Below are 17429 nucleotides of genomic sequence, written 5' to 3'. Positions count from 1 at the left end.
CTATAACTTTCGCCTCAAAGGAAGGAACACACCAAGATGGGTTTCCTGGCGTCTTTCTATCTCTAAGTATTCCTATGTCTTTAAACTGCTCTTCTGAGCCAGTGAATTAGATTTGCACATTGGACAATAGTCCGTGAAATGAATCGAGTTTAAAATGTTTAAAGATGGAATATAACCTCATAAAGAAATGCAGCATCATGACGAGCCACAAAAATAGCACTTAAGCACTTTATTTCATAAAGAGCGTGCAGAGCAATCACTCACCTACCACTGATGTGCAGCCACTGCTGGATTAGAGCACGGCAACTGTTTACCAGCAACAGTTTATGAAGGGAAATAAAACACCCTCTTCCTTTGCAGCTGCATAAGATTGAATGTAAGTAGCCAACCTGGAATTTGGTTTTGACACTAGGGTTAACAGCTCTCCTCTTGCGGGTGGGCCATGGACTCTTGAGTGGTCAGGATCTTGGTTTTCCTTCAGTCCAGACCGACTTAGCTCTTGATGCTTCACTAACATTGTCTAGCACAGACCCCCTGGATGAAGAGAATTGCACTGATGTTGGTAGGATTTTGCCTTGCTGCATAGGTCTGGGCTACTGTGTTCTGAGGCGGGTTTGGGGGCCGTAGAGTAAAATAAGTGCTGCCTACTGAATCAGCTTGGTGTTCCTTAAGGGGTCTCCACTTCCAAGTATTGACCTGACACACAGCTCATGAGGTAGTCGGGCTGCAGGCTATTGATCTCTCCAAATACCAGCCTATCAGGGCTTTTGCTACTCTTTGCAATACAGGTGCATAGTGAACTGTGAGCTAGAATGCTGCTAGCTTAGGCCCAAATTCACAGACACCTGGGCACCTCACTCCCATGGGAGATCCATGGGAGTGAGACACCTAAATACCTTTGGGAATGTGAGCTCCACCCAGCAGAGCTGAGGTGTGTCAATGGAATGAGATTTAAGGCCCTGGGAACAAAGAAGCTGGCTTGGGTGGATTTTGGTGAGTAGATTGGAGGGCTGTGTGTGCGTGTTCATATCGCTCTAAATTTCAAGACATTTATAAAAACAGACGGTTTCAAGCCATAAATGTTCTTTACCCGCTAGAGCAAGTGCCCCTGAGATGCTCAGATAAGCTGTATGGTATTTCAGACACAGCAGAGGAAGTAATCACATGTAGTTCATGAGTTAGTTATATCAGATACAGAACAACCGCTTTGCTGGTTGTTGCAACGGACACTGTTCACACCTTGGCTTTTCAGTGCCCCGAAATAAACTCTGTTCTGTTTTCTTTCCAGAAACATTCACCCTTTTTTTTTCCTCGCCTTCCTCTTTGTCGACTCTGAGTTGAAAGTAAATGAACTCGTTCACAGATGTGAGAGGTGACAAGTAGCCATGAGAACTGGCATTTAAGGGAGGGTTTGGAATCCTCTCTAGAAAGTAGGAGGATTTGCTATTCTAGAGAACACACTGTCCCTCTCTGTGGACCACCTACTGCCTGTGCTCCCAGATGGACCAGGCATTAGAAGTACAAAAAAACAGGGAGAGACGCAAGCAAAGAGAAAAGAGAAGCATGTTGGAAGACAATTTAGGTACAAGGAGAACAAAGACTAGAAGGGAAGGGTGGGGGGAAAATCAGAGGCACAGAGAGATGTAGAGAAACAGTTTTCTCCCCCACTACTCACTGTCTTTCACAGACATAATTGTATACAGAAGTGTAAAATATCATTCGTGTTTACATTGTCATCAATCATCATGCCATATGGCAGGAAAGTAGATCCGCCCCCCGTCTCCCCCAGGCTGGATTTTTCATGTCAATTTTGCAAGATATGTACATACACACATCACACGGCTAGAGTCAAGCTGAACAAAATGTGCGGGCCTATAAACACACACACGTACACACACAGCGCTTTGCTGCTGACTTATTTGGGGAAGACATGTTACCTGTCTGTGCCTCAGTTTCTCCATCTATAAAATGAGGCTCATGACACTTTATGGTGGGAAACATTTTCCAAAGCACCAAAGGGCGGGATTCACAAAAGGACTTAGGCACTTAACATCCACTGGTTCAGTAAGAGTTAGGCACTTAAAGACCCTTGTGAATGCCACTCTACGTGCCTAATTCACTCTTGAAAATGAGACGTAGGCTTACCAGTCACTTTATGGCAAAGCTGAGAGTTTTACCCAGTAACTGTGTAAAGCACTTTTGGTAATGGGCCATGCAAAGCATTGCTGCTTTTCCATTGACTATTAGCCTTCACGATAAGCCGTGTTTCCTAGTGGTCAGCCTACATTTTCTTCTGCGCCCCCCCCTTTCAACCTCTGTACTCCTAGAGTATTTATACCCCAGGGACTTCCCATGGCCCCAAAATAATTCCTTCCTCCTTGTAACCTAAACCAGTGACATGCTCATCTGTGGATTCCCTGTCCCACCATGTGCCCTGAGTTATAGCTACACTTCAGCCAGAGGTGTGACTGGAGCATGTGCAGACGTCCCCGAGCTAGCTAGCACCAAGAACAATGGGAGGGAAGCCGCTGCAGCGGCGTGGGTATGTACTTGAGGCTGCTGTGGCCTGAGCTGCCGTGGCTTCACTGCACTGCTACTCAGTCACTGTTGGTTTCGGCGCTTGCCAGATCCAGGCTAGCACAGGTGTGTCGACACGTGCCCCAGTGGAGGCTGGCCCCTGTGCCCCAGAATGTTCCTGCCGGCAGGGGGTCAGGGCCGGTGAGAATGGTGCAGGCCAGAAAAGGCAGTGAGTTCGGGTTGCCCAGCCGTCCTGGGACAGATAGCGGCTCTTCGGTGAGGAGGCAGACCTTTCCGTCCCGCATCAGAGACGCTCCTCCCTCCTGCTGCATGACACAAAGCATCCCCATGTTTGCTCCTCCGCTGCTGACTCGCTAGGGCTTTGCTGCCATTAATAAGCAGGCATTTGATACCGTGCTTGTCCTTTCTCTCCTCCGCTCCAGAAAAGGCCAATATTGGCGCCCAAGCTGCTGGGACACTCTGTCACTTGGGCTCAGTTGCTCTAGCTGGAAAAGCGCGACACGGCTTTGAAAGCTGGTTTGTCTGCAGCTTGGCAAAAGCAGGGAGGTGAGGGGGCTTTAAGACGTGCATATTGCACTGGCACAATTAACTAATAGAGTGTGTGCTGGCCTGCTCCTCCACGCCATCCCGATGCCAGAACGAGCCCAACTACGAGACAGTGCCGTTAGCAATCAGGGCTTTGACCTCTCCATGGCTTTTAGTTAATACACATTCCACGCTTCCCCAATCTCCCATCCAAAACACTGACATTTCCGCTGGGCGATTGGGTCAGATTTTGGAGTAGCTGGGCACTCGGTTCAATCTTACAATGGTTAAATTCTTACATCTAAATGGGCTTATTCAGTTAGTGCAGCAGCTGGTGTGATTTCGAGAAGAAAATAAACATTTCCTTCAAATATTTTGATTGGCAACTGGACAACTGAAATACTCAAGCTCAAATTGCCAGGGTCTAAAATGCAAAGGGGGCTGGACAGCTAGAAACCAAGGCAAGCCATCATAAATTTGCAGATCCAAAGCGTTGCAGATGCGTGTTTTAGATGCAGTGGAGTGTGTGTGTATGTGTGTTGCAGTGGAGTGGGTGTGGGTGTGGGTGAGAGAGAGTTTAAAAAGCAGCTCTGATTTCAAACGGAGTGAAGGGCTGATGAGGAGACTGTAGGTACATGGTACTAACTCTGACTTTCCTGGCATGCGCCTAGCTGGTTGTGCAAATTGTATGCCCCTTGATCGCTTGTTTAATGTGACAGAAGTTTCCTTAACTGTTGCAATAGGTGGTTATGGAAGACATTAATACAGCTGTTTTATTTGGAACTTGCCGAGGCTGTTATGATTCAGAACGTCAGGGGTGACCCTTCTGATTGCAGCAGGAGGAGACTAGGAAGTCAGGCAAGATGAACAGCCTTCCAAATTTCATTAGAGGACAATGATGCCCAGCAAATATGTAGGGAAAAATTTTAGCTTGGTGACGAATTACAGTTAATTGTTTGCTTACTAATTGTGCTTATTAATTGTGTAAAACTTCAGGCTGCAGTTGTTTGGTTTGTTCTTTTGGGATAGAGTTGGTTGAATGCTGCAGGAACACAGGTTCAGCATTATACATATGACACCAGTGCCTGGAGACTGCAACTGAGAGTGGGTCCCCGTTGCGCTAGGCGCTGTCCATACACATACTCCGAGAGCATTCCCGCTGCACAGAACTCTCAGTCTAAACAGACGAGACTGACCCTGCATGGAGGAAATAAAATATTATCTCCATTTTACTGGGGAAACGGAAGTGGGGGGGACTAAGTAACGTGTTCACAGTGACACAAAGAGGCGGTAGCAGAGTTGGGAACTGAATCCAGATCTCTTGCTTTGCCCCAAGACCATCTTTTGTCGCCATTTGCAACCTGTATGTCAGTGTGTGTAAAGTGTCTGGAATGGGGTCTGTGTGCACCACTGCCCTCTAGTGGACAGAATGTCAGGTCTCGTCCAGGTGTTGATCACTTTGCAGTGATATTGCCGTCTGATGGGTGCAGCTTGGAAAAAGGGCCTGATATAAAAGCGACTATTGCTTCGCAAAGAGATGTTCACCCAGCATGGGAGAGCTGCAGTTTTGTAGCCGAGGGTCCTTTGGTCAAGTCTGAGTGAGGCCAGATTCTAGCTTTCCATACACCTCAACATCGCAGTAACTGGCATCTGGGCTGTCTAGCCACATGACGCATGCCAGGCTTATGGGCTGGCTCTGACCTTGGCTAACGCCCCACAGGTTGAACAGGAGCCTGCCAGGACGAAAGGCAGGAGCTGCTACATCTGGCGCTCCAGAGGCAAGGTTCCCTAGGCAGGGGCTGGAACGTACCAGCTCATATTATCCATGGGTGGGGAAGCCTGTAGCATGTGGTCACCAGCTTCACTAAACCACCCCCACTTCTGTCACTCATTCAGCAGCTGCAGTTTTGATGTCCTGGGGCAGGGTTTGGCTATCACTGTGGGGCAGTGAGTTGTAGGCATTAGAGACACATGTGCCTTACTCAGTTATCCTTAGTGTGTCTCTCGGTGAGGGACAAAAAGCTTCAATGGTTAAGGCCTGGTGGGTAAAACCTGAGCTTAAACCCTTCAGTGCCCCATCTTCCACTCAGCGTTTGTATTGACTCCAATACACATGGCTATGCAAAGCGGGGCCTTGCCCATTCCGGGAGTGCAGGCTGCGGGCTCCCAAGCAGTCGGGGCTATTCCGTGGGTGTGTTAATCCTCAGCATACCCGTTCTGATCCCTGGGAGGTTGTTATACAACCCAACCATGGCTATAAATAGAACAAACACTTATTCAGCACACCAGGAATCTTTTTCCCGTCCCTCCAGCCTGTCAACCTCCCCCATCTGCCCTGTTTGGGCAGGATCTGCCAGAAGGATACTTCCCATTTCCCCGTTGGCTTCAAGTGTCTACAACTCCAGGATGGAGCCATTTCTCCACCTTTATATCGGAAAGGTGGGGGGGGATAGGAGGAGTGGAGAATCAGAACACAAAGGCTGCCATTATCTGGGGAGGTGGTGTGTTGGTCCGTGGCCACTGTTTGGATTTTCCTGGTGGGACAAAGTCCCCAGAGATGAAGGATGAGAATTGAAAAACAAACAATCAGGGCTAGTTTTACTGCTGCTCTGTAAAAGCTGAAACCTTCTTCCGGATAAGATGTTAAATCCAGGTCCTGACCACTGTTTGCAAGGGTGATGTTAGCACAGGTCTCCTGGCTAACTTCCAGCCCCTCCTGTTCCTTCCATAGTTTCAGCTGGCCAAGATATTCGTCTTCACTTCCTGCCTTAAACCGCTCTGCACTGTGGCACGCCAGCACTGAGGTGGCTGTATTTCAGTGGGCAGAGGCATAGAGATATAGACTATTAGGGGCGTGGGTGTGTAGCAGCGAGCCTGCAAAGCGTACACTGTAGTTTAAGTTGATTCAGGATGAGACTCATACCACTACTTAACATGCGAAGACTCAGTGCTAAGGAGCATGCATTCTGTAGAGAGGGCAGCATACTGATCCAGATTCAGCCTTGGTTTAATTCCATTGCATCTGGCTCATTATCACTGGCTTGTGCTGAGGGGTAAGCGCTGACACCTGGAAAGCTAGCTGTATTTGCATGCAGTAGAAGGAGTGTCCATAGACCTAGCCATGCACAGAGCTCCCTGCACAGGGCCTGTAATTAACATTTTGATACTGTTGCATCTAAATAGTAGCAAGGGTGGATTGCCAAGTGTTGCAAGTACAGACCAATAAAAAGTTGACTTCAAAATAACCCCCTTTTGAGTGTCTTATAGAGGCAAAGGGAAATGTGCCTTGAGAACTTACGTTTTATTTCAATTTGCTTTTTATGGAATGTTATTTATGGGCATATGAAACATAATGAAGGAAAGTAATTGCCTCTTGGCTCAGCTGTTGGGATGTAGCTTGGTGCGGTCTGCTCACCATTTAACGTGAGGTAGTCATCATCTGTATTGGCCGATCGTGTGAAGCTGAATTCCCAGGGATGGCCTAACCCTGGGAGAAATGTAGCAAATTTGGAGCCTGCTTCCCTGAGAACGTGACAAAAGAGTCCAAAGATTACAAATGAAATTGCAGGTGCAGGAAGCAATCGGGGGCACGGGCTCTGATTCAATAGGTGGTGCTGTTCACCTTATCACGGAACGGCGCTGTTCGTTTTATGCAGCCATACTGTCTTCGTGTGTTGGGAACTTATCAGGTGTCAAAATTAAGCAGGTCTAGGCAGCCCAAAGCTTGCATGAGAGATCTCCAAGCAATGCCTAGGCACATCAGGAAGGACTGTTGGTGCTTCACTTCTCTTTTGTGGATTCATGGCTTCCTGGGAGGATATTGTGCTGCTGGAGATTCTGCCTTTAGGATGAGATGTAAAGTGAAGGTCCTTTGGTCATTTGCAGTGGTTAACAATCGGAGAGTGCCTCTCCCAGCAGTAGAAGGGTGTTAGCCAGGAGAGACTAGACAAATTCCAACATGAGTCATTCCATTCTCCCGCTCTAAGATCCCCCTGCATTCATGGTAGGACAGGGCCCTCTTCTTCTCTTCCTGTCCCAAACTGCCGAGTAACATTGCTGGGCTGTGTTTTGGTGGTGGATGGACAGATTTTGTTCTGCTTTGCAATATAGACATATAATTTGTAAAGCATTTTGGGTTGAAAAAGCACCATCTAGGTTGGGCTTTATTTATTATCCCCACATCTAAGAAAAAGGCAGTGAAACTACACTGCACCTCACACCCTTCCCTGGGTAGCCTAATCTATTTGCTCCCCTGGTGAATCTTGCCCACATGCTCAGGGTTTAGCTGATCGCCATATTTGGAGTTGGGAAGGAATTTTCCTCCAGGGCAGATTAACAGAAGCCCTGGGGGGTTTTCACCTTCCTCTGCAGCATGGGGCACAGGTCACTTGCTGGAAGATTTTCTGGACCTTGAAGTCTGTAAACCATGATTTGAGGACTTCAATGGCTCAGACACAGGTTTGATACAGGAGTGGGTGGGTGAGATTCTGTGGCTTGCATTGCGCAGGAGGTCAGACTAGATGATCATAATGGTCCCTTCTGACCTTAAAGTCTATGATTCTAAATAAGTCTCCACTCCTACCCATTTGCAAGGATCTCACTGTTACAATTCCTCTTCTGATACAAAGCTACAGGCCAGCTCTGATTGTGGTCCGCAGCTTAGACCAGCTACTTAGACCAGTACAAATCAGGACTCAAGCCTTGAAAGTCAGTAGGGTCACACCAGTGAGAGGAAGATCAGAAACACAGCTTCGAACTGTATTATTTCCCTCCTCCTAATCCATTGACGTGTCATTCTTTGGCATTCAGGAAGCTCATGTCTTAGGGATACAATGCAACCTACAAAGCGCCCTCTCTGTATAGACGTGTATGGAGAAGGATCCCATCACTTGTATTTTGTCATTACAGAAAAAAGCTGCAGTAAAAAACTACATTATTCTGGGCTAGAGACTGAGAAACAGCAGCCAAGGTTGACCCTATGGGCCAGATTCAGAGCCGGCATAAGGGGGAGCCACGCCACTGAAATCAATGGTGCTAGCCAGCCTGGGGCTTGGGCTGGGACTCTAAGGTCATGTTGCGCGGCGACCACGGATCTGAGGAGAGCTGCTCTGCACCATAATCTCACGCAAAGGTGGTGTTTTGAATGGGGCTGAGCAAAGCCCCTTTCTTGTACCTCCTTTGGCCAGCTCCATTCTCCTGCTGCTGCTTGGTTAGAACAGGAATAGGCCAAGGGCCCAGAAGCGGAGATGCTGGGAAGACGTCTTGCCCACTCTCTGTACAGCGGGACCCGCCGGCAGGGGCTGTGAGGTTGTAACTGGCCCAGCAGCAGCTTTCACAGTTGGATCAAGAACCATGAGGCTAAATCTTGCCCTCCCCCGCAATGAACTGCAGGAGGGTCAACCTAGGGTGGGCAACGCTAGGCCCTTGAGCGCGTGGGCTTTGCAGTGACTCGTACCACCTAGGGGTGTAGGCTCATCTTTGCTTTGTAGCAGGCCCCCCATGCCCAGAGATGTGCTGGAATCCAAGGGGAGATGCCACAGATCTTAAGGCAGGCAGCAAAGTCTGGTACATTCATGAGAAGACCCAGTGCTCCCCTGGGAACCATGCCATCTTGGACTCCCTTTCCTAGCTTGGTCTGTCTGGGAAATCCTTTGGGTTTCCAGTGGTGAAGGGTGGCTCCATATCTCCTTGACCTCCCCCTAAACAGACAGGGGCTGCCCCAATGTCTGAGGGAATTAGAGAGGACGCCACTTTATACTGGCCTCCCTGCCCCTCCATCTGACTTTTGGCCAGAAGAACCAAGTTTTCCACTCTTTATCCCCACAGAGGCAAAAAGCAGCAGGGACATGGTGGCTCAGCTTGGGAGCTTTCAGCTGTGTGTTTATCAGCTCCATCCCCTGATGCTATCAGCATGAACAGGCCACCCACACGAAGGCTTAACGACCTGGCCTAGACTCCGGCTTTCTCTCCCTGGCTCTGTTTGTGCGTGTGTGTACACCAAGGGGGCCTGACTGACTGGCTCAGGGACTGGCTGTCTGGGGCCCTGTGCCGGTTTATTTGCTACACAGCCCACGCAATGGCTAAACAATTTTTTTGTGTTTATAGCTTTTTTTTCTGCTGGAGACGGATAAACCGCTAGAGAAATAAGCTGATCCCCATTCTTTCGCGGATAAGAAACAACAGCTTTTAGGGCAGGAAACTGGACTGGCCTAAACAATTGACTTTAGGACTTTTTTTTAGCTTCCACAACTCTCCTTAACTGCAGATGTAGAATGTGTCTCTTACTGCAATTTTTTTTTCTTGTGCTGGAGACACAAGGATTAACGCACCAACCCCAGGCTGTGTGCCATGCTGTAGAGTACAAAGAGACCTCACCCTCCTCATCAGTAGAACTCAAACTGCTTTTACCAAGCACATTATGCCCATTGTATAGTTAGGGAAACTGAGGCACAGGGAGCTGAAGTAACTTGCACACAGTCACTCAGCAGACCAGTGGCAGAGGCAGGCGTAGAACCCAGGTTTCCAAAGCCCCCTGTCCAGTGCTCTAGCCACTAGGTAAGACTACTTTGTTACACAACTGCCGATTGGTGGTAGATCCCTACTTTCTGTTTTGTTGTTCACACTCCTAAATGGTTTATTTATTGTTTAGAATTTCTTCAGTTTCACGGACTGATTTAGGTAAAGGCTGCAATCCTTTTGCCATCTAGAAAGGATAGCGACAGACATAATGCTGGCTGTGAAGGCTGGTCTGTCTTCATATCACTTTTGTACCTGGTTTAGAAACCAAACCAGTTAAGTCAGTGCAGTCCCTTAGTGTGGATGCAATCGCTTTATGGATGCAGTTCTACCTGTGTAAAGGTGTTTAGATCAGTGTGGCTTTTTCCCTGTTGCAGAGGACTTGTTGCTCAGAGGACCCTGTCTGGACAAATCACTCACTCTGCGCGTTAAACGTCAGCCCCAAGTACACCCTAAAGCTGCGCCCATCAGCTGTGGTCTTTGTTTTTCACCAGGAAAAGCCTAACCAGGCAATGTTCTTTTTTCTTGCAAACAGGCACGTCGGATCTGAGCCCCTTCTCCGACCCACGTCAGTTTGATCGCTCCTTTCCCACGCTGCCGGCCCTCACCGAGACCAGGTTTTCTGACCCCCGGATGCATTACCCCGGCGCGATGTCAGCGGCCTTCCCTTACACCGCCACGCCCTCAGCCACGGGAATCAGTGGCCTCAGCATGACCAGCATGCCCACCACGACCCGCTTCCACCATACCTATCTTCCGCCACCCTACCCTGGCTCCACCCAGAACCAAAGTGGACCCTTCCAAACCAACCCCTCCCCTTACCATTTGTACTACGGTACGTCGTCCGGATCATACCAGTTCTCCATGGTGGCGGGGGGGGGAGCGCTCGCCCACGAGGATGCTGTCCTCCTGCACGAGCGCCTCAGCGGGCAACAACTTAATGAATCCCAACCTTGCCAATCAGAATGATGGAGTGGATGCGGATGGTAGTCACAGTAACTCGCCGACAGCCATGACGACCACCGGGAGGATGGATGAGTCTGTCTGGAGACCCTATTAGAAAGGACTCAAGGAGGCACGTGTAACTTGAACTGAATAAAATGCCTAACAATGTGTTACTCTTGTCAATCGCGAATAGAGCAAAATGAGGCCTAGCACGGGATGCCTCCCAATCTGAAGGCAAGTCAGGATCCTTCCTTCATCAATATAGGTAATTGGCAAGCAAAGACGGACCAGAGCTGTATACAGTTCAAGACACACGTCCACAAGTCTTGACTTGGTCACTCAGTAAGGTCCCTTTGGTCTCTCTGAAATGGGTGGATTGTATATAGGAGTGTGTGGAATCAGATGTTTGTTAATTGCGCAGCTATGGCTATGTTCAAAATGCCGATCAATCATCTCGCTCTTAACCAAAAAAACCCTGCCCTCCTGCAGAATCATAGGTGTTAGAGAAAATTTTACAAAGCCCCCAGAAATCAGCCAGTCCATCTCTCTGCAAATACAGGAAGAATGAACTAAGACGCCTTAGCCACTCGCCCCTTCCAGAAAAGGGCCTTTAACCACCAAATGAACTCAGTAAGGATACCAGAGCTGCCCGCATCAGCTGAGACGCGAGTCTTGTTTACAGCAAAACAGATGTGACTGGCTCTCGCTGACGCAGTTAAGGCTCTGAAGAACATTGCTAGCGAGTGAGCAGGTATCAGCCATGTGAACAAGTGCTGTGATTTGATTTGGAACGTGGTTGTATTGTGATTTTTGTTTTGTTTTGTTTTTAATGGTAACATGGCTGATCTCACGCTTGACGACCTCCCCAATCCCCTTCCCATATGTTTACATGAGATGTAATTTTTTTACACAATGTGTTTTCCTTTTGTCCTGACATGGACGTTAAGTTCTTGCTACTTCTAGTCAGTCTCGATGGTTGCGTCCGAGACGAAGAATGCGTTTGGGACAATCCAGTGTGTGAGGTGCACTTACAAACATGTTTGCTGCAAAGAGGACTCGGAAGCCTTTGGAATCGTACGAAATCCAGGATAGCGGCTTCTCCTCTCTCATTTCCAAGTGGCACACAGGCAGCTGTGGCAACACTTAGTATTTATTTTATGGTTCTCTTCCATTTTTGCACCCAGAGTGGCTCAACACACCATGCATCTGTGCTTAAAGAAAGGAGATTGTCAGCTGATTCTTAAAGTACTGACTGAGATTTGAATGACCCCTCCATTTTAAATAAAATGTAACTCCCCGGTTTTGGGGGGTTTTTTTAGACAAATGAAATCATAATCTATAGCACCTCTCATCTCAAAGTGCTTGGCGTAATTAATCTTCATATCACAGCCCCTGCAGTGATTTAGGGCACTATTATTATCCCCATTTTACAGACAGGTAAACTGAGATAGGATTTTTCTAAGGCCACGTTCAGTGGCACTATTGACCCACGCATATCACCGATACCGGAGCATCAGCTAGAGGCCTCAGCTGAGATTACGGCCCATCGTGCTGGGTGCTGCACAGACACATAGTGACCATCCTCCACAGGGACCTTACAACTGAAATAGACAAAGCACAAGGAAGTAAATGAGACATCACACAGTAGCTCTGTGGCAGAGTCTGGGCTAGAACCCAGCATTCCTGGGATCTCCCTGGACCATACTGCCCCTCCACATTGCTAGCTGACAAAAGTTAGCTCCCTGGGCTTCAAACAGGAATTAGGGCCTGATCCTAACATAACCTTACTCCCACTAGTTGTTCCATTGAAGACAATGAGACGACTCCTGTGAATAACGTACGTTTGCCTGTATAACAGTTTGCCCCATCAGCCTGCAAGTGGGTTGGAAGAGCTGCCACACTAGATAACTGAACATAGCACACCAGTGGCAGAGTAGGTGGGACCAGAACCCAGGACTTGTGTGTTGCAATAGCTATTTTAAGGAGAGGGTGGGCCTGCTCCCGTGTTGCAGTGAAACATGTACGCCCATGCAAAATGGATACAAAATGCTACGGAACCAGACTGGAAGCATTTTCCCTCCACTTTGCACATGGCGACGGGTGATTGAGAGTCAAGGCCTAGAATTCGATTCCCAGTCTTGTTAAATAGGAGGATCTGAACTAGAGGTCTCCTGTAGTTGTGTAGCCACTTCAGATGAGACCTGTTAATAATAATGCTGAAGCTTAGTTCTAAGTTCATCATAACTCTGTGAGTATTTAACAAAGCATGTGGCTGGAAGCAAGCATCTGTCTAGCAGGGTGATGTAGGCCCAGAGCTGCCCCTTTTTTTCCCCTTAACCAATTATGAAACTGCTACTACTCAGTGAGGGGGATTTAAAGTTATCATGAGAATTATTTGGCATCTGGTTGCTTATGTTTGAGTGAGTTAAGGTTGAATTTCAATGAGCCCTTGAGCTAGGGTGACCGGACAGCAAGTGTGAAAAATCGGGACGGGGTGGGGGGTAATAAGAGCCTATACAAGAAAAAGACCCAAAAATCAAGACTGTCCCTATAAAATCTGGACATCTTGAGCGCCTTTGAAAATTCCACCCTACGCACCACAGCTAAAGCAAAGATGGATGGCTTATCAAATCTCAGTGGGTTTCTTTCCAGCAATCAAATGACATATAATGCCTAGAAATTGCACTACCGTTTAAATATGGGGTTGAGACATCAAATCATACGTACCGGGATTTAGTTGTAAAGCTGCAATGACCACTCATGGATTTAAAAACCGCAAACTCCACTTGCCTTAGCAAACAGCAAGCCCATGCCTCTTGATTGCTATCTGTCTGTCAAACTGGACTATGGCAGCCTGTCTTGTGATGCATTCAAGTTCATCAGTACAATATTTCCACTGATAGAAAGCACAAAGAAAACAAGGAATTCTTCATACCAATTTAATGGTGTTCATGGAGTATTTAAAACCAAAAAAAAAAATAATAAAAATCTGCAACTATGTTCCTTTATGACATATTGTGTCATATGAAGGGGTAAATACAGGCATCTCTATTTTATGCAAATGGTCGCAAGACTGGCCAAAAGAATTTGCTTTGCACTATCATTTGCTTTTTTTAAAATAAATAAATAAATGCACAATCGCTTGTACAGTAAAACCTTTGTCTGGCTTATGAAATATTTAACTGTAAAATCTAATTTTTTGGTCTTATGTGTTATAATAATATAATTCTTAAATATGTTGAAGGATCCAGTTCTTAATAATGCTTCCTCGACTTGCGCGTGCAGGGTCAAAAACCAGAAACAACCAAAAAGTGAGAATGGAAGAAAGATCTTGCTGTAGCTAAAGAGGGCAGAGCTTGTCTATGTGTTTTGTTTAAATGGAATTTTGGGACGGCCATTGCAAAAATGCTAGTAATACCAAATAATGTGGATTTTTGTGTAATATACCAGCCCTACTTGAAGGTAACTCCCTATATTTAATATGTAGCCCATCTTTTTACCTGTAGCACTTGTCACTGGGGAGGGAGGGGGTCTGTGCCCATTGAAGTCATTAGCAAAGATCTCACTGCGGATGATTCTGCTGCTTTTAGCTTCAGTGAGCACAGAATCAGGCCCCCTCTTCTTAGCCTATCTTGTGAATAGGTGGACTCGAGTTTGTAAGAAGCCATAGCGAAGTGGCCAGTTCTGCTTTTCTATTATAAACGTCGATGTTCTTATCAAATGTACGTGATTATCTTGTCAGGCATCTGTGTAATCATTTTAAGGCCTTTCCACATGGAATAATAAATGTATGGTTCCAAGTCTCCGTGGTGCCTCCTGCCTGTTCGATTGTCTCGTGCTGCTCACCAGTGTTTGTGCAAATACACAACTCAGTCCCAACGCTTTCCCCGTACCCAGTGCCTCATACCTGAGGCGCTACAAGCATCTCAGAGACATGAGGTCAAGTTCTCAGCTCGTCGGCAGCACACCACTGGCTTCAGCGGGGCTCTGCTGATTTACATGAGCTAGAGGTTTGGCCCACTACGGCATTTAACTCACAGCACCCCTGAGAGGTGCGTAAGGATAATTGGCTCCACTTTACAGATGGGGAAACTGAGGCACAGAGCATCTACTCACACTGAATTTGCATTGGAAAGCAGAGGGTGCTCAGCACCCAGTGTGATCAAGCCCTGATCTCCAGATTTTACACACACACACACACAAACACACACACACTTTATTTTAAAGTGTATGTAATATGTAACACTGACTCCAACGGCATCAGCCCCGATTCACACCAGTGAGAAAAGAGCATCATGCCCAAAGAAAGGTGCCTGGTGTGGCATAGTGCTGAACCTTCCACCCCACTTTTTTCTCTATCACCATCCTCCCAAGAGAACACATGGGCTGGGGGATATCCCCTCCTTGCCAAACAGCAGGCCCTACTCATTGCCAGAGAGACCAAATGAACCATTTCTACTGAAACCTGATTTTTAAGTGACTCTAGCCCATAGCGTAGCTCCATGCAAACTTGTGCACACCGCATAAGAGCTGAAATGCATCCAGGCCATGTAAAGATGGAGTTGCTGAAACAGCTCCATAGCTCAGATGGAAACTGGCTTCTCGTTAGAGGCCTGATTTTTGACCATTCCCTTTGCAGAATTCGGAGGTACCAGATGTTTAGATCTTTGTGTTTTCATAACCCACCGGCTCTGGAAATGTTACTGCTCTTCAACAGCAGACAACAATTGGGCCAAGCTCCCAATCTAAAATAAGGTGGTGTAAATCCAGAGCTATTGCACTGAAATCAATGTCATGACTCCAGATTGACACCGGCAACTCCGCGAATAGAACTCAGCTCGTTTGTTAATAATCCTTCACACAGCTGCTGTGAAGTCAATCCGCATGCTGGCTGCATCACCGCTGAGTAGTAAACTGAGGCATGGCGCTATTGCGGGCCCAATCTAAAGTTTAAAGAAATGAATGGAAAGACTCTTACAGACTTCAGCAAAACGTGTAGCAAACCCTAAATGAATTGGCCAAGGCTACGCATGGTAGCATGTCAGTTGCAGAAAAATGAACAGATGCCAGGGATGCTGATGCCCAGCAGCCTACCGTAACCACTACTCCCTCTCCTAGTATACAAGAACTAAGTCCCTTAGCAGCCACAAACACTATATCACAATTCCAGCTGAAAAGCAACACCACAGATGGCAGTGAAAACCCCTGCCAAGCTTCCTAGGGGCTTTGGCTGCTGAGAACCAGAGCCAACTCCTGCAACTCTTTTATTTATTATTTTGCATCACTGCCATGCCTAGATGCCAGCTGTGTTCTGTACAAACACATCTCAAAAAGCCAGGCCCTGCCTGGAGCACTAAGGCACTTGCACGGAATCAGGAGTGCGGCATGTGAGAGAGTTCTGATGCTGAGCAATGCTTCAGATACGCCTTTGCACACGGTTGCATGACTTTAGCCCATGGTTGCATTTAGGGAGAAAAACCCCAAAGAAACCACAATAAAAGCTGATATGGATGAGAACTCAGTTTCACAGCCTCAGCCAATGGAAATGCGTTTCAAGTGAAGCCATAGGCGGAACTGCCTTTTTTTTCACAGCTGCTGGAAGAGGAAGCACCCAGCGATGAAACTATTCTTTACAGGAACTTTCCATTCCAAACTGATCCAAGCTACACGCAGCCCCGTTGAAAGCCATACTGACAAAAATAGCGAGGGGCGCTTTGTCGTGCTGGCATAGGGTAACCAGACAGCAAGTGTGAAAAATCGAGACAGGGTGAGGGGGTGACAGGAGCCTATCTAAGAAAAAGCCCCCAAAATCGGCACTGTCCCTATAAAATCAGGACAGCAGGTCACCCTATGCTAGCACAAAAGCACTATCCAATGGTCGTACGAGAGAGATAGCTCCCACGCAATACTGAAAGCTGCAAAAGTTTTTTGCAAAGCTGCTGTTGTCTCTAACCTGCCCCCACCCCCTTGAATGGGCTTCATGCAGTTCCCGCAGGTGATCTTTGCAGTCGTGCAGGGTTTGTCAGGGTCCTAATGTGAAGCAGCAATTCTAAGGCACGCTAGTTAAACCTGTATCAGATGATCATTTTTGGAAGCCTCTGGGCCAAGGCATCCCATTCGGGGTGGGAAAATGAGGAAGATCACTAATTAACAAGATAACAGAGTAGATTGGAATGCTAATGATCTTAGATGTATACAGCACATGTCAACCAAACACAGTAATAGATTCTAAGGCCAGAAAGGACCAGTGTCATCATCTGCTCTGACGTCCTGCATCACACAGGCCACAGGACTTCCTTGAAATAATTCCGGTTTGATCTTATTAGATCCTGTCACTGCTTATTATTATTTATGTAGGCCCCCATCCGAGATCGGGACCCTCTTGTGATAGGCAGTATCCAGACACGGAGCTAGGATGGGTCTACACAGGTTTTGTACCAATTTAGCTAAACCATTGAGGTGGGGGTAGGGAGATGTACTTTGGTCAATGCAATCCCCTAGCGTGGGTGTAGTTATATCTCTTGGTGATAGTGTAAAAAGGGGTTGTACTGATTTGACTACATTGTTTTTTCTATCGATGTAGTTAAATCACTGGGACAGATGAGCAGACAAGCCCTAAGAGACAGACCTTGCCTGGAAGAATTTGCACTCTGAATAGACAAGGCGTGGGAGAAAAGGAAGTATAATTATTCCCATTCGATAGTCTGCAGCAGATGAAGGAACTGAATGCAGGTTTCCTGAGTTCCCAGCGTTCCCCCCTCCCCATCTCAAAGTGCTTTTGTACAAACTCTGTATGCTAATGGTATAAATCTACCCTATAGAATCACTTTACTATAGAGTAAAAGCATCAACTCTTCAGCAGCACACAACAGCGGAGGTTTGGACTGGAGGAAGAACAATCTACC

General features: G+C 47.2%; 1 protein-coding gene across 1 annotated transcript in view; it reads left to right on the top strand.

Moving 5' to 3' along the window:
- RUNX3 (RUNX family transcription factor 3) overlaps positions 1-14327 on the top strand; it is a 116286-nt gene extending 101959 nt beyond the window's left edge. The window contains 2 exon segments of the mRNA XM_030539279.1: positions 10115-10451; positions 10453-14327. Coding sequence (XP_030395139.1) covers positions 10115-10451; positions 10453-10639 — 524 coding nt within the window. The 3' untranslated portion in view covers positions 10640-14327.
- The last annotated feature ends 3102 nt before the right edge of the window (positions 14328-17429 follow it).

The sequence above is a fragment of the Gopherus evgoodei genome, chromosome 20 (genome assembly GCF_007399415.2).
Source record: "Gopherus evgoodei ecotype Sinaloan lineage chromosome 20, rGopEvg1_v1.p, whole genome shotgun sequence".
NCBI classification, from domain to species: Eukaryota; Metazoa; Chordata; order Testudines; family Testudinidae; genus Gopherus; species Gopherus evgoodei.
Note: the sequence above shows the minus strand (reverse complement) of the source record. Positions and strands in the feature narration are given on the sequence as shown.